General features: G+C 35.1%; 2 protein-coding genes across 3 annotated transcripts in view; one reads left to right on the plus strand and one right to left on the minus strand.

The window, feature by feature from the left end:
* The window catches only part of LOC145693691 (uncharacterized), a 46,587-nt gene extending 34,709 nt beyond the window's left edge, over positions 1 to 11,878 (minus strand). The window contains exon 1 of the mRNA XM_081769949.1: positions 11,775 to 11,878. Within this exon, the coding sequence (XP_081626075.1) occupies positions 11,775 to 11,795 (21 nt within the window). The 5' untranslated portion in view covers positions 11,796 to 11,878. The remainder of the gene's footprint in view (positions 1 to 11,774) is intronic.
* A 3,337-nt stretch (positions 11,879 to 15,215) lies between these two features.
* LOC145693692 (transmembrane protein 256 homolog) overlaps positions 15,216 to 25,572 on the plus strand; it is a 28,169-nt gene continuing 17,812 nt past the window's right edge. Inside the window, exons 1-2 of one of the 2 annotated variants that reach the window (XM_081769951.1) lie at positions 15,216 to 15,501; positions 24,577 to 24,736. In XM_081769951.1, coding sequence (XP_081626077.1) covers positions 15,499 to 15,501; positions 24,577 to 24,736 — 163 coding nt within the window. In that variant the 5' untranslated portion in view covers positions 15,216 to 15,498. Of the gene's footprint in view, positions 15,686 to 24,576; positions 24,737 to 25,572 lie in introns of both variants that reach the window. The other variant, XM_081769950.1, reaches the window with a different exon arrangement.

Consider the following 25,572-nt stretch of genomic DNA (forward strand, 5'->3'; position numbering starts at 1 on the left):
AGAAATAAATAAATAAAAGAAAATGTAATTACGCATCTGACTTATGTATTGTATGACGTTCACCTTCCCTTGATTGAAGTGTGCCCAAATGCATTGCAAGTTTAACCAGTCACAGACCTGTTTGGGCCCCCACAGAAGTGCGCCTTGCAACCCGCAAAACATTCGTGCACTACACTATCATGTGAGAACGCTGAACTCAAACGGGGTAATGTGTGAAATATTTCTCTGATTCTGCACAACGACCGAAAGAAAGAAAGAAAGAAAAAAAAATAAATTTTGAAAAGGTTGTTATGTCTACTTTTGGGTTCCCCTCAAACGCTATCTGTACCGTTTCACCTTCAGTTGAACTTTTCACTATAATCATTACAGACCGTTGTTACTGAATCTACCCTTGTACCATTTGAACGTACCTAAAATTCCCTAAACTACTGGGTATTCTCTGTATTTATTCGAAATGAAAATATTAGGTTTCAAATTTTATCCATTTAATTCGTATCTCAAGAAAATTTTAATTAAAAAAAAAAAAACTGTAATGTGTACAGTTATGCTACATTTCTTTTGTTCAGCTGCACGCATATTCACCTTCTCTATCTGTATTACATTTACTATATTGAACGTTATTACATGCTCTTTACCACAAAATAATAAAAAAAAAATCATCTTTACAAAAGTTCGCTTTCAAATCTTAAAAAAAAAAAAAAAAAAAATCCAAATTGTTACTACATCGTCCCGGTTACTTATTAGAATCATTATGAATCATAGCATTCAGTTTATATTTTATATACTGCAGGGAATTAAACATCCTGCCCCTTCAGATTTTGTGTGCTATACTACTTATTTTGTCATAAATTATTCATTACAAATTACTCAAGCAGGAATACTCAACTGCTATCACAACATTCATTAAATTTGCACACATCAACATTACATTCTTACCCTAACTTAACCTACGCACAAGTACATACATAAACAAAACACAAAATATCACACTATATAGCTATATATGCACATATTAAGTATAGGGACGTGCCAGAAAGCGAAAACGGATATCTTTAATTTCCATCATTTTATGTCTAATTGTAGCGTAAAATAAAGCTTTCAAGGTGAACAGCCAACTGATTGTTTTGAAATAAAAGTATCGAAGACGGGATACGAACTTCGTACCATCAGTGACGTGGTGCAGCTGTACACACAATAAATTTTCCCATTTCTTTCGAGAGCGTATAAAATAGTACTACAATGTAGATACTTCAGAACGCGTTACTACCGAATTCTCAAATTTTTCCTTGTATGAATCATTACGGTACTACCTAATTAATTTGGTACAGGATTATATTAAGTAAATTTTGTTATGCAAGCCTAAAGAGATATCGAAATTTCTATGGATTTAGTTACCTTCTACATTGCATACGAAATTAAGAGACTGTATGTTCTGTACATTTTTGATAACCCCCCCTTTTCCAAAGAGAAACTGCTTGGCTTACATGTGAATGATCGAAAAGTAGCTCTGTAGGGAACGAAGTTCTTTACTTAAACATAATTGTAAATGGATGTCATTTTAAAACCAAATGCACTACACCAAACACGATTCTTTAACACAACTTATGAAGTTGGAGAAACTTACATCCGTCACAATCCTGCCTTTCTATCTCCGACACAAAGTTTATACTTACAGTACCAAAATCCAGATTTTTGGATGAAGGGGTCCGTAGCTATCTAACTTACTTGAGGTACATTGCTTCAATTCTCGCGCTATGCAGATCAGTTTCAAAGGACGAACGAATCATTAATTTCACTCCGATTTCTAAGCATAATTTTTTATGTATCACAGCTTCATGTCCAGTTTTACTTCCCAATTTCCCACAAACTTTGCCACTCTTATCCTTAAGAGCTTTCAGCAATCAAAAAATTTATGTACGAAACCATCCTACAAATCACTTTACGCCATGTTGCGTAATACATTGCAGTACACTTTTCAATTTTGTTTCTTTTCGTTCCGTCACTAGGCTTTCCTTTTTTAGATTTTTTTATAACCAACTTGAACGTTCACCACTTTGGCTCCCTTTCAAAACTAATTTTCCACTTAAAATAATCCAAAACCTTTGTATTCCGCCGAAAATTATTCACAATCACAAAATCCGTACCATCCACTATGGATGCTACTCTTCAAGGCGTCTGTCTCACAAAGATGATTACGGGGATTGGCTGATAAATCTCGACAACAATAGAATGAGCAAATCGTGATTTAAGATGAAAAATACCGACCAATTAACTTTTGACACCTGATAATTCTTCGTTTACGTCAGATGATGCATGTAGAAGAAAGTAATGTTCGATTTAAAGGACTTTTTAAGAATTTATGTTAAGATGGCCGAAAATATAGAAACCAGAAATTATTAAAATTTTCGTAGAAAATTATGAAACTTTTATAGATGACTCCTAACTTCAGAATTCGATAGGAAAATGTTCTGAAGACATGAAAAACACTAAAATATTAAGTTTTTACCACAAAAAATCATAAAACACAAGAAAATATACAAAATGACACAAAAATCAATATACTACAATTCTACGAACTAAACTAATCTAACCAAGACACCATTTTTTCCTAATGACACGAAATAGACCAAAAAATAAAATTTTATACCATGAAATACATATCTATCTACAATATCTAATTTATTAATATATATATAGGGTGTTCCAAATTTTTCGTCACATGATACCTGTCATCTTGGGAGGTATCATCTTCCGGGTGCCTTAGAGAAAAAAAAAAATGTTTTCATTGATAAAGGAATACAATTTTTTTTTTTTAGAAAGAACAAAATACTCAGAATACTTACATCTACTCCTTAAATCTAATCCTTACATCTACGTGAACTTTTTTTTTTCATTTTTTTTTTCAATTTTTATCAAGTACCTCACTTGTTTCGTTAAGAAGTTCTGCTCGCTTCTCCTCCGAACAGCGAAACAATTTTAAATTGTCGAAGTTCTGTGTTCCAATATTTTTACCAGTTAACGTCTGAAGTTGTGCTGAGTTTCTAAACAATTTTGTTCCAAACTCTCTCTTGTTGGCACGAACTGCTGGTAAGACGGAAACGAACCCGCTGCCGTCGCCATGTGCACCGCCTGAGGAGGCACAGTGTTGGGTACTGCTCCACCTCCAGGAGGAACACCTGACGAATACATCGGATAGGTTGGCGTTCCACCAGAAGTTCCTGCACCTGTCATGTACGGCTGAGATGTATTCAGGTTGTTAAACTGTGGGCTTGCACCATATCGATACATCTGTCCTTGCTCCCCGATATACGGTTTGAAGCGTGGTCTTCCATTGCCTCTTTCCTGCGAGTTCCAATTTTGATAATTCCTATTTCGCCAATTATTCGATCTGAAGGAGGCTCTTCTTCCTCTATTACCAGTACTCGAAGTACTATGTGAATCATTCGACGGATTTTGTTTCTTGTTTTCCTCTTCCGTTTGGGACGAAGAATCCTTCGTCTGTTTCAAGTTCTTCTCTGACTTCTTCGCAATCTTGACTTGACGCACATATGGTCTTTTCCACTTCCGTTCAATGACAGACTCGGGATAACCTTCAATGACAGACTCGGGATAACCTTCAATTTCGGTTAGTTTCAGGATCAGCTGATGTATAGTTTTCGGTTCTACTGCTCTCAGAAGCTTGGATTCATTGGCAGGTAGACAGTCGAGTAGAATTTCCAACAGTTCTGCCTCATCGGGATTTTGAATGGCGGTATAATATTCATCAATTATTTTCCAAGCAAAATCAGTGAACCTTTGATATTTGTTCTTATCATATCGCATGCCTTGAATAAACTTTTTCTGAATTCTTTCCATCTTGCTCGACAAGAAATTTTCTTTAAAAAGTTGTACAAAGTCCGAATAACACTGAATTTTGTCTACTATCGTTCTATACCACGCTTTTGCTCGAGCCGTAAGGCACTGTGGTAATAGTAATAATTTACTACGCTCTGAAACGGCTAACAACTCAAAAGTCCGTTCAAGGTCTTCTAGAAAGGATCCAGCTAAACCATATTCACCCGCAAAAATCGGTAAATTTCTTATCTCGGATAAATTAAAGTTTAACGGTCTATTACCTATTAAAGTTTCATTACGATAGTTGGCGTTCGGAAGAGTGTTACAACCAAGTACGGTACTCTTTGCCCGTTGCGAATTTTGTTCCGAAAAGGGTATAGTTACACAATTTTGTCCTAAATGATATGTTTCTGGCGCAGAGGAAACCGTATGATTGTAGACGCCCTCCGGAATTCCAACGTTCATGGAAACCGGATTGGAAACAACCTGGCTAGACATAAGAGGCGAATGACTTAACCTACAACAACCTTGCGAAGCATTACTAACAGAATTGGACACAGGTAAACCAGAAATTCCTACAACACTCGGTATTCCATCAATTCTTTCATTGATCCGTACCGTACTCCCATCAATCGATGTCAATTGACCTGTTTTAATTATTGAACCCATATTCACAGTGTCACTGGCCGTTGAATGGCAGACAGACACCGTCATCGTGGTGACCGCTCCAGTTTCTCCAGTAGAAGATACCGGAACTTCCACCTGGATATCGGAATCTGACGTATCCAATCCAGCGGAACCACTATACACACGCTTGAGCGACCGTTTACGTGAACTAACTTCCACACGATTGACGCGGTTAGTTAAAGTCTGCACCTTCACATCAAGTAAGCGAAAGCAATCTTTTTGCTTTGATTCCAGATGTGATAACTCTTTCGCAAGAGTATCGCATCTACGATTCAAAGTGTCTTCCGACAATGTCAACTCTTTCTCTATTTCCGTGACTTTGTTGTTCACCTGTCCTTGAAAATTACTGAATGTGGACTGAAGGTCCTTAACTTCCGTTCGAATTTCTTCAACGTCCCTACTGACAGATTCTACTTTTTCAGAAACAGATTGAGTTATTTCAATTTTGAACCTTTCAAATTTTTCATTAAAATTATCATTCATTTTGGCAAAGTTTTCGTTTACATTTTCATTAATTTGTTCGATTTTTCTGTCTAAATTTGTACTCAACATTTGTGCAAATTGTTCCAGCATAGCAGTCATATTGACTGAAGACCCTGTCTCAGTCGGCACCTGCTCTACACCTGCATTTTCGCGCGCACTAATTGAAAGAATTTCGTTCGTGCGACCATCGTTATCGTCACAATTGTCCGAAGACTCAGGAAGATTGACACGTGAAATCTTATTTAACTCACAATTTTTGCATAACCAAGGGTCTGTGCTTTTATCCAATTTTGCAACTTCCTCATCGGAAAGATCATAACATTTTGCATGTATCCACAAGCGACAACCATCGCAAAATACACTATATCCTTCTATTTGCTCTTGGCAGCACATATATTCTTCCACTTCATGAGTTTCTGTGCTAGACTTCTGACTTGCCATTATTCTTTTCTATTTCACATTGTTCCCCAGAGACTACGTTCCAAACACTCACATGTAACCACATTACTCTCGAGAAAAGAAAAGTAACTATGCTTTCAGACTTTTTTTTTTTTTTTTTTTTTACATTAACCTTAACCTATAGTTTCGATTAGTCCATTGTTATTCGTAAATTAATTAAGATTTATTTTCACACAAAACTATTTTACTAACACGAACATTCTTTTAAGGCTTGCATTACATTGATGTCTTCCGGTACAAATAAAGCTTGATAGTTCCAAAACCAGACATAATCCTGGCTGAAAAGGCGCCATTTTTGTAACTCTCCAACAAAAGGTAAATAAATAAATAAATAAAAATAATAAATAAAATCTTGGCTGAAAGAAAAAAAATTGTATCTACCCAGAAATAAATAAATAAAAGAAAATGTAATTACGCATCTGACTTATGTATTGTATGACGTTCACCTTCCCTTGATTGAAGTGTGCCCAAATGCATTGCAAGTTTAACCAGTCACAGACCTGTTTGGGCCCCCACAGAAGTGCGCCTGGCAACCCGCAAAACATTCGTGCACTCCACTATCATGTGAGAACGCTGAACTCAAACGGGGTAATGTGTGAAATATTTCTCTGATTCTGCACAACGACCGAAAGAAAGAAAGAAAGAAAAAAAAAATAAATTTTGAAAAGGTTGTTATGTCTACTTTTGGGTTCCCCTCAAACGCTATCTGTACCGTTTCACCTTCAGTTGAACTTTTCACTATAATCATTACAGACCGTTGTTACTGAATCTACCCTTGTACCATTTGAACGTACCTAAAATTCCCTAAACTACTGGGTATTCTCTGTATTTATTCGAAATGAAAATATTAGGTTTCAAATTTTATCCATTTAATTCGTATCTCAAGAAAATTTTAATTAAAAAAAAACTGTAATGTGTACAGTTATGCTACATTTCTTTTGTTCAGCTGCACGCATATTCACCCTCTCTTCTAATTATTACATTTACTATATTGAACGTTATTACATGCTCTTTACCACAAAATAAAAAAAAAAAAAAAAAATCATCTTTACAAAAGTTCGCTTTCAAATCTTAAAAAAAAAAAAAAAAAAATCCAAATTGTTACTACATCGTCCCGGTTACTTATTAGAATCATTATGAATCATAGCATTCAGTTTATAATTTATATACTGCAGGGAATTAAACATCCTGCCCCTTCAGATTTTGTGTGCTATACTACTTATTTTGTCATAAATTATTCATTACAAATTACTCAAGCAGGAATACTCAACTGCTATCACAACATTCATTAAATTTGCACACATCAACATTACATTCTTACCCTAACTTAACCTACGCACAAGTACATACATAAACAAAACACAAAATATCACACTATATAGCTATATATGCACATATTAAGTATAGGGACGTGCCAGAAAGCGAAAACGGATATCTTTAATTTCCATCATTTTATGTCTAATTGTAGCGTAAAATAAAGCTTTCAAGGTGAACAGCCAACTGATTGTTTTGAAATAAAAGTATCGAAGACGGGATACGAACTTCGTACCATCAGTGACGTGGTGCAGCTGTACACACAATAAATTTTCCCATTTCTTTCGAGAGCGTATAAAATAGTACTACAATGTAGATACTTCAGAACGCGTTACTACCGAATTCTCAAATTTTTCCTTGTATGAATCATTACGGTACTACCTAATTAATTTGGTACAGGATTATATTAAGTAAATTTTGTTATGCAAGCCTAAAGAGATATCGAAATTTCTATGGATTTAGTTACCTTCTACATTGCATACGAAATTAAGAGACTGTATGTTCTGTACATTTTTGATAACCCCCCCTTTTCCAAAGAGAAACTGCTTGGCTTACATGTGAATGATCGAAAAGTAGCTCTGTAGGGAACGAAGTTCTTTACTTAAACATAATTGTAAATGGATGTCATTTTAAAACCAAATGCACTACACCAAACACGATTCTTTAACACAACTTATGAAGTTGGAGAAACTTACATCCGTCACAATCCTGCCTTTCTATCTCCGACACAAAGTTTATACTTACAGTACCAAAATCCAGACTTTTGGATGAAGGGGTCCGTAGCTATCTAACTTACTTGAGGTACATTGCTTCAATTCTCGCGCTATGCAGATCAGTTTCAAAGGACGAACGAATCATTAATTTCACTCCGATTTCTAAGCATAATTTTTTATGTATCACAGCTTCATGTCCAGTTTTACTTCCCAATTTCCCACAAACTTTGCCACTCTTATCCTTAAGAGCTTTCAGCAATCAAAAAATTTATGTACGAAACCATCCTACAAATCACTTTACGCCATGTTGCGTAATACATTGCAGTACACTTTTCAATTTTGTTTCTTTTCGTTCCGTCACTAGGCTTTCCTTTTTTAGATTTTTTTATAACCAACTTGAACGTTCACCACTTTGGCTCCCTTTCAAAACTAATTTTCCACTTAAAATAATCCAAAACCTTTGTATTCCGCCGAAAATTATTCACAATCACAAAATCCGTACCATCCACTATGGATGCTACTCTTCAAGGCGTCTGTCTCACAAAGATGATTACGGGGATTGGCTGATAAATCTCGACAACAATAGGATGAGCAAATCGTGATTTAAGATGAAAAATACCGACCAATTAACTTTTGACACCTGATAATTCTTCGTTTACGTCAGATGATGCATGTAGAAGAAAGTAATGTTCGATTTAAAGGACTTTTTAAGAATTTATGTTAAGATGGCCGAAAATATAGAAACCAGAAATTATTAAAATTTTCGTAGAAAATTATGAAACTTTTATAGATGACTCCTAACTTCAGAATTCGATAGGAAAATGTTCTGAAGACATGAAAAACACTAAAATATTAAGTTTTTACCACAAAAAATCATAAAACACAAGAAAATATACAAAATGACACAAAAATCAATATACTACAATTCTACGAACTAAACTAATCTAACCAAGACACCATTTTTTCCTAATGACACGAAATAGACCAAAAAATAAAATTTTATACCATGAAATACATATCTATCTACAATATCTAATTTATTAATATATATATAGGGTGTTCCAAATTTTTCGTCACATGATACCTGTCATCTTGGGAGGTATCAAAGATTACCTCTACCGAACTGGTCTAAACGGAGTAGCCAGACGAAAAATGTTCTGCGAGAAAACAGTAGTTCTTCAGTAGCCAAGTTGGTAGAAATCATAGTGATTAGTGCGGTAACTTAGACTTAGCGTGGTCAGAGTGATTTTAAGGGCTGGGATATTGCGAGGTGGAAGGCAACGGGAAACCACAACTCTATTTTTCCGTAGTTTGCTGGCAGCAGAAAGAGAGTACAGGTACAATGGTCTTTCGAGATCAAAATATAGTTATGGTCAATTAGAAATTACAATACCTTCCTGTAGATTAGTTTTGTTTTGATTGTACATCGCAAAGTCAACCAAATTACGGTATACATACTGTAATATTATCGCTCAATTTTTAACCTTGTAAGGGATAAAAATGCAGGGAAAATGAGTCAGACCTACAGGAATTCGTAAGGATCTAGGGTCGTTTTCTCGAACTTAGTCTCTGGCAGGTAGTCCTAAGTTTTTGTGGCCAGATGTGTACCTATTCTTCAGGAGCACTAACCGGTACCTTATGTAGCCGATTAATCATAATTAAAGGTACTTTGCTTTTGTTTAAGATTTTTCCTGTAGTGATGCTTTACTTCGACCCATTACTTCATTAGTTAAGTCGTCTTCAATGTTGTATTAATAAATAAAATATGATAAATGAAAGTTGAATTCGTATCTTTAGTTCAGGTATATTCGTGTTATTAATTAGCAAAAAAATATTATAGTTTACACTTCACTGGAATTACTTTATCGAAATGATTAATTAGGGTGATTACAATATAGGCATATAATATAGACATTAGTATAATTTTTTTGGAACATTGCTTTCAATATCAAAGTTACGGACTGCTATGGGTTGACTTACTTTTGTTTTTCATTTAAACTGTCCTACAAATGAATCTACATTCTGGAAGCTTGTAAATTCTCCCGTTAGCAGTTAATTGCCTGTTTTAACATTCACTGCTCCGATTACTGTGATCCATCAAGTGATCAAATCACTTGTAAATGGAACCGTGAATCAAAATATTGATCTCTTTAGATTAATGTCCCATGCTTACGTACCGAGGCTAACGGAGACAGTAATAACATGGGTGATAATAGTGATAAGAAGAAAGAGAAAATGGGAGAACTCCCAAGAAAACACAAGCACATGGTGTGCTTGGCGGAAGATGGCGTTGAAGCAGAGACTCGCAGCACCAGAGGTGAGGGATCTATTACTGTCACTGCGGCCTTGCAACATTGAATCGTGTTTGCCATTAACTATATAATTTATTGTTCCCCGTTCTATATAACCTAAGTCTTAAAAAGAAAGTTAAAACTTCAACTCAACCAACTAAAAGTGAGTGAGCTGAGCTAACCGAATATAATCGGAAATTGGCGATACTTCGTATTAGATCAATGATAGTCTTTTAATGGGTTAACTTCCAAAGTTGGCCGTCCGTTTCTAGTAACATTTTGAAAATTTACCGGAAAGAAATTAATAATTTGCTTCTTTTGGGCTTGGTAATGCATAAGGAGAGCGAAAGTTGTTTATTTTCTTATATAAACAGTCCTAAACATGGAACTATTAGACAAGCGGAGGGAACTACTTGGCACAAGGTTACTTCATGGTAGGATTATGGGAAGGTAATGACCATTTGTTTTGTAAACATCGCTGATGATAATCACGAAAATCTATTAAAAGAAGTAAAGGGTTAAATTCCAAAGTTGGGCGTCCGTTTCCAGCGAAATTTTTAAAATTTACAGGAAAGATATGGATAATTTGTTCGTTTGTGTGCTTGATAACATATAAGAGTCTCGAAAAACCTGTTTATTTGTTATATATAAGCGGATATAAACATGGGACTATACGGCGAGCGGAGGGAACTACTTGGCGCAAGGTAACCGAACAGTTGCATTGTGGGAAAGAAACGAGCATTTATGTTATCAACATGGCGAATGTACAAGGGCAATGAACTAGCAGTTTTAACATTTGTGAAGCAATACGTAGATAACGAGCAAAATCTTTTAAAAGTTTGTGAAGAGCACGGATTAATGAACCTAATAACAAATTGCAGAAAGTGTGGAAAGAACAGCGAAAGAACTTTACGAAAGCGGACGCCCAAGTTCGGAATATATGCCGAAGTAAAAGTCATGGCTTAATAAATCTATAAATAAGTTGTAGAAAATGCGATACGCAAATATCTGTAAAGAAACATGGAGAAAGTTATACTTATCAATGTAACGGTAAGTAGGCCTAATATAACCAACATGACGACAAGGTTCTAGAACACAGGTCTCCCTTCCCATTTAGCTATAATACAAACAAAAAACAACGAGCCCTGTGGAGCTTTAACCCGCCTTCACCCGCTAACCATCACTCGGCAATATTAACTAAATTAAATGCTATGCTTCGGTACACAACGGAACTAATTATTAGGGTTTTAACCAAAAACTAGCCGGACGACCAGCTTCGGAATACATGCCCTTTTAATTCGTACGTGAAGAATTTTGGGTGAAATTGACCATCTTTGCTCGATTTGGGACTCTTACGCAGACATTGGAAATTACACTCGGATAAATTTTAACAAAATCGGTCCTACTTATCGATGCGAAGCTGGAACGCGTATTGTAAACCTTACTTTTCTTGTTCTCTAGAAAAGGGTTAGTAACATAGTACGAACTACTTTTAAAATGTTATCGGCCTTCTCTTACTTCTTTATGTAATCGAAATGTACAAGGAATGTTATGAAGAACATTGCCTTTGTTTACCTCTCGTGGTAAACACTGACAACAACTACGAAGTGCATTCTCTTTAAAGTATTAAACGAATTTACGTATGAAGCAGAGGAATGAAAAATATAATCGATACTTTTATTTATTTATGGTATACCTAAATATAAAAACATAATTACAATTAGAATTGGAATCTTAACGCGTTCGCCCGTATCTTAAATTTCAAAGTTGCAAAGAATCGACTGTATTACCAATACATTTTGCACTTGATTCATTAGATAAAGTACTGTTAATTTCTTTCGCATCTACAAGAAAACAAAATAATCGAGCTTATACTGCTATAACACAATCATAATTAATTAAACTACAATAGTTAAACAAGCAAATAATTCCACTCTACCTAAACTTTTAGTACATAATTACTAAACATTTGTTTCTATTAAAAATTATTCACATTGTTTCTCGCAGTATCCATTACACTTTTCTTCGCAGTTTTACAGCCATTGCCTTATATATTTTCTATTTTCAATCTTGAAAATAAATGACAACGCCTCCGCGCAACAGGACCAACACCGAAATCAAAGGTGCCAACTTCAAATAGAGAAAAAATCCTACTTTGCCTTTGTATTTTCCACGTAACACTAATTATACAAACAATATGAAAAAATAAACAACTTTATATTACTTTTTCAATGTCTGAGTAACGATTCTTCCATGTTTATAAAACAACTTATGAATAAGTGTTCTCTTTAATCTAAAACAAAATGTCAGAAATGTAGTACAACATAGGGCAAGCTCGAAGTCGCATTCCCGAGAACAGGTATTTATTAACATATTGGGCAAGAAACAGGCCCGTATCCACGGCTGGTCTAGGGGGGCCGCCCCTCCTAAAATTTTCAAGATAGGTTTGCAAACGAACTATAATATGATAATGAACTATAATATGGTTGGCTGGGACCTCCCTAAATTTTTGGGCTGGCTACCGGCCTGGGAAGAAAAAGCTAATTAGATTAATTAAGGTATATTTAAATGAATCCCAAAGTAAAGACCGGGTAGTAAATTTTTGTCCACGAGCTTTCACCTTGAGATTGGCCGGATGCAAGGAGAAGCGTTGTCGTCATTATTATTAACTTTGTCCTGGAATACGCTATAAGGAAAATCAAAGATAGCAACCAGGGCCTAGAGTTGAACGAAGTTTACAAGGTTATGGCGTATGCTGATAATGTAAATTTAATAGGGGCGGATCCAGGATGGACTTCTGGGGGGGGCGGTGGGTTGTAATGCTGCTACTTAGAGTTACTTTTAAGAGATTCAAACTCTGGGATAGGTTTATATTTATATATAGAAAATAAAAAAGTTTTCCCTTCTGGGGGGGTGAACGCCCTGATTGCCCCCCTGTATCCGCCCCTGATAGGGGATGATAGGGGAACAATAGAAAGAAATGCAGAGGTATTATTAAAAGCTTGCAAGGAGATGGGTTTACAAGTAAATACAGAGAAAACTAAATACATGGAAGTGTGTCGGGACAGTAATACGACATATTATGGATGCGTTAAAATATTAAATAATACTTTTGATAAAGTAGATACTTTCATATATCTAGGATCAATATTAACAAACGAAAATCTATTCACGAAGAAATTAAATGTCGACTAAATGTAGGGAATTCGTGTTATTCTTCGGTTCAAAATCTCTAAGCATCGCGAATTCTGTCGATGAATTTGAAGGTTAAAATATATAAAACGATAATCATGCCTATTGTTCTGTATGGTTGCGAAACATGGTCGCTTGCTCTGAGAGAAGAACATAGACTGAAAGTATTTGAGAACACGATCTGAGACGAATATTCGGATCCAAGAGGAACGGTAATGGGGAATGGCGGAAACTTCATAACGAGGACCTACATAATGTATACGGTTTACCAAACATTGTTAGGGTCGTCAAGTCTAGGAGGCTTAGATGGGCAGGTCATGTAGCTAGGGTGGAAGAAAGTAGAAACGCTTTCAAAGTCTTGACTGGAAGACTAATCGGAAAACGACCATTAGGAAGACCTAGGCGCAGAAGGGAGGACAATGTTAAGATGGATCTCGCAGAAATGGGAATACAAAGTAGAAACAGGATGCAGTTTGCTAAGGATAGAGGTCAGTGGAGAGCTTTTGTGAACGCGACATTGGACCTTCGGGTTCCATAGGCCATAGAGTTACTTAGTTATTAGGGAAAGCGACTTTGTGTACAGTACATCCTGTGTGTTCCATTGTTCTTAATTTCTGAAAATCACATATAATTAAGTTACTCCACAAACCACATTCATTTTTCAAATAACAAACTACTTCGAGCCAAAATACACAGTTAATATTGATTACACAATTATTGACGATTCATTATTTCTATTTCCCAGCTCTAAAGAAGTTTTTGGCGTGGATTATTTAAAATTCCATAAATGTGGTCAATTTCGAAAAAAAAAATCCGTATATCAGTTTTCTTAAAATTAATGTCAAAGACTTCCACAAAATGGAATTTTTCCTACGCACTGGCTTTACCGAGTGAGAATAGTTATTTGATTGAGAAAACTTTGAAGAATATTTATTAATGTAATAAATAAATAATGAGTGAAAATATCTATCTATCTATTATTATTATTTAATTCTATGTGTTATGTAAGATTAAATTGAGAATTAAGAAATAATTGATAAGAAATATTTACTGTACAGTAAATAAACAAACATTGAAGAACATAATCTAAATTCGTGAACAGTAGAATAAACAGGTTTTTGATATATATGTCGGTGTTTTTTTAACCCGTCTGAAAAGCTGCATTACAGTAAACTTTTACATTATCTTGGTCTATGAACAAATCTGTAGGATGTATTATATTACCCCGTGGGTCACACTCGGTATCAGACTTGACAAAATTTTGCAGAGCGCAACGCAACGAATAAATTGGAGAAGTTAATTTAAATCGTTAGCATTGCATTGACACAAACATTTACATTATGTGCCGGTACTTTACAATGCAAAATTAGCTTCATTTTTGTCATTTCGCAAAATCAGAACTGGATATTAAACTAGGAATGCAATGGATGTACCCGATTGCAATGAAATGAGCTGAGCGAGCTTAAACTACGTAATCATTCCTGGCCATTATGCAATAATAAATGCCATTTTTAATTGTTGACAAAAAAATCGTGTGAAAACTTTTTCCCCATGTTAAGTCTATGCAAGCGTTTTTCGGTGATTATTCCTCGATGGTACATCGGATTTTTGATTTCGACCTATGTTGTCACTCAGGACGACATACTCTATCAGCGTGCTAAGTTTTCTTGAGATCGGCCAAACGGTCTAGGAGGAAGCGTTTTTCGGTGATTATTCCTCGATGGTACATCGGATTTTTGATTTCGACCTATGTTGTCACTCAGCACGACATACTCTATCAGCGTGCTAAGTTTGGTTGAGATCGGCCAAACGGGCTAGGAGGAGTTCGCGGACAACCAAACGGCTAACCCGAGTATAAGAGCTTCGCTTCGCTCAGCTCAATAAAATAATGCAAACCAAAATTCAAAATTTTTTGATAATCGATATAACAGTTAATGACTTCTGTATTTTTTGTGTTCCTTGAGTTAGTAGAATTTTACAAAAAAATGTACAAAATGTTCCCTTTCTTTCTCTATGGAAACTGGGTACCCGTCTTATGTATGGTAATGGCTAAAGTTTTGTCAAGTAGGATGTCAAGGTGTATGTATTGTCAAGGAGTATGTTGTGATATTTCAGGTTTCAAGCACGTTAATATTTCTTGGTTGGTAGCACTGTCATGACTGTTTGGTTTATATGGAAAGTATGATGAACAACATATTGTTTGTGAACAACACAAATAAGGTCATTCGTTATGCAGACAAGCTTTTGTGCTCTTTAGTTCTACCCTTCATGTAAATTCTATTCGAGTCTATTACAAATATATTTAATTCCAAACAGAGAAAATTCATATCTAGCTATTAACAATTATAGACTACAGTTCATGAAAGTATAAACATGCTAAACAATTTGAAACATACTGGTGACTGTTCATCGAATACCTTGGTCAGCTGTTTTGACGTTCTGCATTTGAGCATTTGCAATTCGTCATTCGTTTGCCTCGAATTGCTGATACAAAAATGATCCTTACGTTTCTGTGAAAACTAGAAATGGTATTTAAGTTGAATTGATGGTAGTAATAGCATTGAACTCTTCTGAGTGAAGTGTATAGTTTATAATTTTGATTTGTGTTTATGTCTAAACATACAAATGGGTCTTCAGGATACTCTTTACACTGTTCTATATGATGCTCCGAAAGGCGTTGTAAGAGGAGTTACTGACTTGATTTGGTCAAGGGTAAGAGAGAAAAGTTGTATAATTTTAAAAGAAATACTAAGTAATGTTGAAAGTAATCCTTTGTAATTTCTAGGAGGGTACCGGTTGGTGCTTTGGAGCTCTGGTGCAAGGAGTCAATTGTTGTATGACAAGCTATGTAATTTTCTGATGGACAGCATTGTATGTGTAAAATTCCTCGGGATTCTCTCGTTACTTTCCACTTTCTTCCAATAATTTTTCATGCAATTTTACTATACGGATCCATATTATGAGTAGTAGTAGGGGTAAAAGTAGTAACGGGTTAGAGGCCCTGCAGGGATTCGTCAGGTTCTGTTTTTGACATTAAATGGCCAAATTAAAGACTTTCCCACATTTTTCCGTGCATTTTACAATCTGTGGATCGGTATAGTAAAACTGCACCCAAATTTTCCATTTACCTTAATTTAATACCCATCTACTTCAGCGTATGAAGCATAGCTGCGAGTGAAAATTTGAGAAAACACGATTTATAATGAGTAAGGTGTCAATCTGTCGAGGTTTGGTTTAATATCCCACGATTATGCCCTTTAGGCTTCAGAGACAAATGATTAATGAAAGGAATGATTGTGAAGGCGTTTTGGGTTAATTTTACAACGCCCGCTCCAGCAGGTATACTCACTCAGAAACGAGAAATTACACACTAATACTTTTATGAAAATGGATCAAAACTTAATTAACCTTAAACTAACCCGTTCCTAACTCTTACTCTACTGTACTATACTTTTTAAAAGCGCCCTACTTTTCGATGCGCAGCTGGAATGTGTCTTGTAAAGTTTACCCAGCATTTTTTGTGATTCCCCACCGATAACCGAACCCTGGACCGGGTGCACCCAAGACGCTCCTGATGGCCAATAAATCACAGCGGAGAGTTGCTGGTAAGAGAACCAGAATAAGTGAAAGCAGGAAGGAGTACTGAGTGCTTGCGTTCTCTATTTATTATGGTTGGTTGGAATTTAGCATTTCAACACCGAGGCTACGCAAGACATGTACTTATAATTAAGATATAATCCGAACTACCGTAATGAGCAGATTTCAAAGCTTTTCCACCGAGAATCAAACCCGAAACGCCGTGCTAGAAAGGTGCACGCGATACCCGCTAGACCAGTGGGTAGGGCTTTTACTGTTCGAAGTTACTTACGTACAAAGTCTTTGCTAACGTAAGTTTTTTTTGTGTTTCCAACGAAGCTATTAGTTTGCAACAATAATTTTGGATGCACCTTTCGTTCTATAGGAAGTTACGATAAGTAGCTGAAAAAAAAAAAAATAACTTGCCACAGTCTAGGTACCGTAAGTATAGAAATGGTAGTGTAGGAAGATGAAAAACAGCGTAACTCCACACATCACTAGAAAGAAAAAATCTAAAATTAATAGTAACTAATAGCTTCGTTGAAGCACTTATAAAGATACGAAGTTTGCGTTTAAATATGTTTTCTGAGTTCGGTGTCTAATTATCTTTGGTAATCTACTGAGAGCGCAGTTGTTCAGCTATGATGACTTACATCCTAATTCTTTTGTTAGTATGTGCTGAGTTAAATTTGTCTGTGCATTTTACGGTAAATCACTAGTGTGAATTAAAAAGTTGCTAACATAAGCTCTAGGATACTTTTTTTTTCTTTTTTTTTTAATGTTACTTTGCATCTTGTACTCCGATCCTATGTAGGATTTAATTTCCACGATATTTCAGTCTACTTTGCTCTTTGCAATTACCATCAAGTGCAGAATGCGATATAGTGAAACCTCCCTTAACGGACACCTCTATCATACGGACAGATTTTTTTGTCCCGGCAAAAATATATATGTTCTCCTACGGAACAAAACCCTCCCTTTTACGGACACTCTCAGAAACGGACGCGGACAGTTCTTTCTTTTTCCAAACTTTTAAATAACCTCTTCATAACGGACAGGAGTTATTCTCGGTTCTGTGATATATTACAGTAGACAGAAAAGTCTTTCCCCCACTAGTACCTGATGAACCATCAATCAGAACAGCTTCAAGCTGAACTTAATTTTTTTTTCTGCCCGCAATAAACTGCTTTCTGGTGGAAATCCTAGAAGATCTTCAATAAGCAATAACACTCATGTAGGGTCAGTCGTATGGTCAAAAATCCTATGCGAAAGATCTTCCCTTCCCTAACAAATTTGATCCTTTTTCCTCTGGGCCTTGCATCTTTCCCGACAATTTCAAAAAGATTTTTCCCAAGAAAATCACAGTTGGTGGGTTTGTTGTTCACATTTTCAGTATTTAATAACAAAATTGCATGCTCTTATTAAGCTATTTCTACTTTTAGTATAGGTGGTATGTGAATTAATTGATTTTTTTTTTTTTTATACAGAGTGATAACATGTACCGTACTTAAGAAAATCATACATGCATTATATTTTGCAGTACCGGTATACGAATATATTAACACATCCGGCAGCAATAATATTACTTAACAGAAATGATTTGCTCCTTCATCCCTCTCAGTAATTTAAATACGTACTAAATAGAGTATTTTCATATTGAATTTTACATATTTACGCTCATACATAATGTATTTACTATATATTACTGCATACAATTACCGTTGCGAGAAATTAAATTTCTGTAACGGACACCTCTCAGTAACGGACAAAAATTAATGTCCCACTGGTGTCCATTGTTGAGAGGTTTCACTGTATAAGGAGAAACCATTTCTGTTCCATTATATAGACTGCTCTTTATCATGATTTTTGTTTTAAATAGTCTCAGGAATTGAGAAAAATATACTTGCCAATAAATTCAACACTTGTTGGCACAAAATCCAATCACTTTTTTGATGGTTAGCAAGATTGATCAAAAAATATTTTTTAATATCACTTATCGTAAAAACTCACACTGAAAAATACCGTGGTTCCAGTGGGGGTTATTACCTTTCTACAGCGCTTGTGCCCACGGAGGCTCTTTAGAAAGAAAATAAAAAAGAAAATGTTCTCTGGAAATCTAGGAGCAACCTACAGGATATAATTTTAATCTGGATTGGTACTCTTAAAAATGAGTTTGAAATGTAGCATTATTAGTAATAAAACACTTTTGAATAAATTTATATTGCTTTTATTAGTTTAAGCCAGCGTTTCCCAACCGGTGTGCCACGGCACACTGGTATGCCGTGAATGGGCCGCTGGTGTGCCGCGAGGAAATCGAAACAAAATTATTAATTCTATAGCAATCAAATTACAAAACGTAGGGAAAAATATACATTTCTATTTCACACTACCATGAACCTCTACTATGAATCTACAATTTTAAGTTTCATACCGTGTTACTTTTTGTACATTTTTAATGTTGAAAAAAGTATTTATCATTGTTACGACCATTATTGTTTCTTTATTGTTGCAGACTATTTCGTAACTTGAAAATTTAAAATATCATTCAGTCTCTTCGACAAAGCAAACATGCATACAAATTACGTATATTTGTGTTTTAAAAGTAAACGAGATTTGTTTGTTCGTTCGTTATTTAGTGATCTTCCTTCGTAGTGAAAGGTTGGATACAGTTTTCGAAAAAGAAAGCGTATTTTTAAAAACCTGAGTCCAATATTTCATTGCAATATATATATTTTTTTTAAATTTTAAAATTAGAATGAAGAATAAGCATAATGATTTCCCACTGGGAAAAACTAGTGATCGAGCTTTCTTCTCTGTGAGAAGAAGATCAGTAATCACGGAAAAAAATACCACTGTGTTTCATGTTTACAAATAATAATATCTGTAAGTGTGCCGCGAGAATTCAAGTTATACCCGTAGTGTGCCACAAGTTGAAGAAGGTTGGGAAACGCTGGTTTAAGCTGTATTTTAAATTACTTACATTACTTATGTTTATTAAACGCATCTATGATGTGCTTTGAGGTACTTTTGGGAATTTTTTTTACCACTGTTTTTATAACGACAAAACAACCGCGCGCGCGTGTGTGTGTGTAAATGAGAAATACAATTAAAGTAGTAGTTAACATCTTTGAATGTTCATGTAGCGGAATGTTAGATATGTAAGTTAAAATGTATGATAATTTTTAGTGTAAAACGAGAAAAGTGAACTGGATTATACCTGAAACGCAGATGATGATGATAACCAAATTTCAGAAGTCCACTGAGCAAAATGCAGCGATCTTTGGTATATTTATTAACAGTTAATTTGAATATTTTTTATGAATGTAAAATTTTCAATTAAGTATCTGCTGTGTGCTAACTATCGTGATTGAAAACGTTACTTATAATGTGACTCTTGACTACAACTCTTCAATCTTTAACTAACTTTAACTATAATAAAATAGATTGAAGTATTTATATAACAAAGGTGCTTCCATTACAGCACGTGGATCAAAATCATTATACATACATATGAGATTTCTCCCTTATATATTAAAAATGGGCGTCATGTCAGCTCTGCATTTCACATAACTTATATGACACTGTTTGTTGTTGCAATGTGTTTGTATTAACATAGAATTACAAAAAATGCTTACATTCAGATAACATCTTTTCAGGTAATTTACAGCATTAACAACATTCACAGACTGTTTCATGAAATTACAAATATCAAAAACAAAACAAATAAACTTTGATATTTTTCTATAACTGAAAATTAAAATGTATAATATTTCCAATTAATAAGAATAAAATATTATGATCCCTTGACAATAAAGTAAATGCAGTCAAGATGTTATTCTGAATATACCTGCCCGATGATGTTTTCAGCAAAGTAAAAAAGAAACTAAATATAGCACTGGATTATGATTAGTACAATGCTTTAACTGATAATTTATTTTATTACTTAATAATAATAACTAGCAAACCCGCACGTTCTGTGCAAGCGCAGGACACTATTGTTGTCTGAATGATTGAATATGATACAAAATTTAAAATATTTATGCCTAGCAAAGTAGTTTTAATAACACGTTAATAATATTTTTAATTAACCCTTTCACGTACACAAGTGAACCATATAGTATATTTTTGATATGTTTAGTATTTATTGTAGATTTTAGACTAAATATAAATATTAATTACTAGTTTTTGCAATATTTTACTATTAAATACGAAAAATCGACGGGAACATATTTGTCCCAATGTACTTCAAAGGTACCAAATTGTACATTTTTCTGAAAAGTTGTATATGTAATTTCAAATATAAATTTCGCATTTACTGCAAGTATGCCAGCGCAGATACGAAAGAAAATAACAGCTGTTTACTTGCGGCAGTGGTATGCCTGGAAACAATTACGACCCGCTACAAAAAATAAAGGAATATTGCACACTGAACACATAATGTTAGTGCTGTTTTCAATTTTTGCAAAAGGACAATTTACACAGTGCTTTCGTAAAGGACAATTACCAGTTTTAGATAATATTGGTCAATCAGTCCAAACGGAGAAAATATCATCTCTTTTTATGTCCTGGTCAGCTAGATAGGTCTTAGGCATATTTTACATGCTCTTACGGATAGTGTCCCACATCCATTACCTTCTTTTCTTGTAACATATATTGTTGAGCAGGTGAATTAAAGAAATTATCAACATACACTTCGCACCTCAACCCCCAGTTTGATTTTGTTACTTGCAGAACAGCTGATTCACCAAGACCTACCTCTGGATCACTATCATGTATCCTCCCTATGTACAAATTATAAAAGATTCAACCAGTCTTTGAATCACACGTAGAATACATTTTGAAGCAGTGGCGTAACTAAGGGCTTGGGGGCCACCCCGCAGACAATGTGGAATGGGGCCCCTTCTCTACGTCCTACATCACGATTTGGGAATCCCGTGATGCGGGGTCTGTGGGGCCCTTATTTACGCCCGTGTTTTGAAAGCCCTTTCTTAGATTTACGTTCTTTACCATGTTCTGCTTTTAACAGAACATGGTAACTCATTAGAACGTTAATTCCAAGAAAGGCTTTCAACTCAGAACTGTTTATGCTAAATGCTACACCGTCTTGTTGAGCGGATCCCAGATATTCTTCAACTATAAGTTCAACCAAAATATTAAAATTTATGACTGACAAGAAAATAATAAGTCTGGGAACACAGTGACTCTCTTCTGCATCGAAAATTAGATTTTCGCCAAAATCGAAATTGTTTTCGGAGAAATGTCTAGGCTTACACTGAGGTTTCCAATTGAAATCAAGAAGAACATACACTAACTTCTAGCATCTGAGGTATTTGACCATTTCTCAGTTTCCTGTTCCGCTGGGGTAGGTAAACTTGTTGCTTTCACACTCGAGCTTCGATTTGAGTGAGGGATATCAGGATCTTCTATAATAATAGGTGTCGCTTCATTATCTTCTGCCAGGAACAATCTATCCCCTTCAAGCAGGCGAAAATTGTATTCATTGTCACTATTCTTAGCATTTAAAACTTGAATGATTTCCTCATCCTTAACAAGAAACTCACGTAATGTTGACATCCGTGAAAGGAGATTTAAAAAATGTGAACTTGGGACATATTCAAGTTCAAACTGGAGATCCTGGAAAAATCCCTATTTAAGGTAGTGTTTAGGACAAGATAAATATTCTGGGAAGAGCGATGATTCCTTTTTCAATAAATGAATTGTATAAAAAAATAAAGAACCTAAAAAGCTTAAAATATTACAGCGAGGTACCCTTGAAGTACATAGGGACACGGATGTCCCAACATAGTTTTTGCTCTATAGTTTGTATATTTGTTCACGAATTTGATAAAATGCCACAAAAATATATTAAATAATTATTAATAATCCATGTTTGTGTGTGTGTGTATCCCCTCCCCTCCTCCTATTCTAAGTTCTACCGTCAAAGGGATATGATAAAAACCACCCCAGGTCCTCATCTATGTTGATAATTTGATTAAGATCGGTTCGATGGTTTGAGCGTGATGAAGTCACAAAGACAGTCACATTTAATTAATTTTATTATTATTATTATTATTATTATTATTATTATTTTTACATATATGTTCCCCCTTCTCCACCCCCCCTACATTGTGCCGTCAAAGTAAAATGATGAAAACACCCCAGGTCCGAACCTTATCTATGTTGAAAGTTTGACCGAGATCGGTCAGGTGGTTCAAGAGTTATTAACTCACGAACATGGTAACTTTTATTTTTATATTTATTAATTTTTGTATATCTCCCCGTCCTCTCCATCTCCTACGTTATTCCGTCAAAGTGAAATGGTAAAATCGATTGTAGGCACGAAGTTCTACCGTGAAAGTGAATAGCTAAAAACATTCCCAGGTCAGAACTGCATCTACGTCAAAAATTTGATCGAGATCGATCGGGGAGGTTCAAGAGATTAAGAGTCACAAACATAGTTACTTTCAATTTGGATCTGAAGTTTTTTGTTTACAGACACCGCTAGTAATATATAGATTATTATTAAGATTTATAAAAGAGATTCAGGGACTACAGAGAGAGAATGTTTTTAGCAAATTAAAAATGATTATCATGGAAACCTCGTTGTGATGATAAAACTGTTTTCTTTCTCGAGCCGAAATACAAACATTGAAGTGTCGTGAACTTCACTGAAGGCATTATTTTCAGTGTACCCTGGCGTTCATGATGCTGTAAGTGCATTGCAAGAGACTTGAGAAAGGAAACAGGAATTATCCAAAACATTGCCGCAAATTTACCATCACAACGGTACTTCCCTGGTGATTGTTTTTAATTGTTGAAAATATAAATAAATAAACCTTGAAGAAATTGGAAAAACATGAATTAACATCCTACTTATAGTTAATTTTTAGTCATCTAAGAAAGGTTTGGCAGAGACAAAGCATGTAAATAAAATATTTGGAAAAGTGTTCGAAGTCCATCACACGCCAACTTCAATTTTCTGCTTTGTACCCATAAAATAAAAATAATAATAAAAATAAAATAATAATAATCTGAACGTCATCTCTTCATGTGTGCAAAGTAGTTAAAAAAGAAGTGTTCTTATATATATATATATATATATATATATATATATATATATTTCCAATTTCTACTAATTATTTAGTTTCTATATAGAAAGATGGGAAGAATCAAGTGTTTTTTTTTTTTCCTGCTTATCCTTCGTAGCGGATTCCATGAAAAATCAAAGAGAAAGAAAGTGCAGGGCTGAGTGGCAATCGGTCTGCAGCTTATCGTGCCATTTTTTTTTTTTTTTTTTTTTTTTTTTTGCTTCATTAAAACTTGAAACTACGAGGGACATTTTAAAAGTAAGATCTGTTTTATAGTAATACAAGAACACTAAACATTTCGAATGTATTACATTTTAACGAGATTCTACATATTTTCGTCTACGCTTCAGCATTATTTCCGTTAGGATGAAATATTTGTTGTATCAGCAGACAAGCATTTTGCAGCCCCGTGTCAAAAAGTTTTCCGTCTGAGAGACCCAATTCTTCCAACAGTCTTGTAGAGAACAGATCGTGAAGATAGTCTGGAAATAGTGAATCGCCTGTTTTCATGAATTTTGATCTCTACCACACATACAAGATCGTTAGTGATTACAGAGGGGCGGTTCATCATAAACATTCTTCCACCCTTTCTTAAACACTTTCACCCATTTACGAGCTTTACTATCGCTCATAGCGTTTGAACCATATACCTCACAGATTTGACGATGAATTTCTACCGATATCACATTTCTTGCAGACAGGAATCGAATTACAGATCTTATTTCGAAGGCGGAGGTCCTCTCTATCTTGTTAAATTCTTCCATCATACACCACAAAATCCACATATTGTCGGGAGACACTCCGCGCTACTCAAGAGATGCTGGGAGACACAGAGTTACAAATCATCGCACTTTACTTAGATATTGCCAAATGGACTTTACTTTTAAAACGTAATTATTTTGTAATGGAATGTATAATTATCTGTGTCTTTATTTTCAGGGCCAACCGGGGTTGAAGCAAGCAGAACCTTTGCGGAAAAGTCAAACTACGATCGTTACGACTCCGTTGTGGAAGTTAGCCTCTGCACATGGACCATTTGTTCGTCTAGCAGGCCTCTTTGGAGCCTCTGCAGTTGCGTTAGGAGCATATGGTGCTCACGGTATGTTACAGAAACATTAAGAATACGAAGAGCATGCCGAAAGTGTTTAGATACTCTGAAAAATCAGTTTATTTACATAAAACAGTGTACAACTTCTCAAAACAGTCCCTCCACAAGCATCAATACACTTTTGCATTCTTAAAAACGACGAGTCAGATATTTTTTAAAATTTCGTTTTTTGGAATATTTGAAATTTCATTATTATATGCTGCGGAAGCCTCTAAACTTGTTTGAAAGTTGTGTTCTCGAATCTTTCTTTTGAGTTTTGGGAAGAAAGCAAGGACACATGGAACTAAATCTGGATAATAATCCGTGTGCTGTACAATATGAACTTCACTTTCCTGTAGAAATTCCAAAGTTTTCGCTGCACACTCAGAAAGCAGAAAGTAACGTACCACTCGGCTATAACGGTGCGTCTATCAGCTAATTTTATTGTTGCTACATGCCGGACTTAGAGGAAAAAGATGCAGCCACTCCGTGCTCGTCTAAATTTCGAAGATGAGTCTCATTTTGAAAAACCATACTGTAGACTGTTGGTTTGTTTCGGGGTCATAGTTGTAAATCCATGTTTCGTCACCTGTGACGATATTATAAACATCTTTACTTGCTCCTACGAAAATCTTTTAAGCATATAGCGGTACTACTCCACAAGATCATCATTTTGCTCAGGCGTAAGCAGATGTAAGATCCAGTGACTGGAACGCTTGGAAAGGCTGAAATAATATTTTATTATGTGCTGGGCTGCAGTTGATTTAATCTTCAAGGTTGACTGAATTCCCTCGTATGTTATGTTGCAATCCTTTTTCACGAGATTTCTTACTGCTGCGACATTTTCA

Source organism: Thermobia domestica, chromosome 8, assembly GCF_964235325.1.
Source record: "Thermobia domestica chromosome 8, izTheDome1.hap1.1, whole genome shotgun sequence".
NCBI lineage: Eukaryota > Metazoa > Arthropoda > Insecta > Zygentoma > Lepismatidae > Thermobia > Thermobia domestica.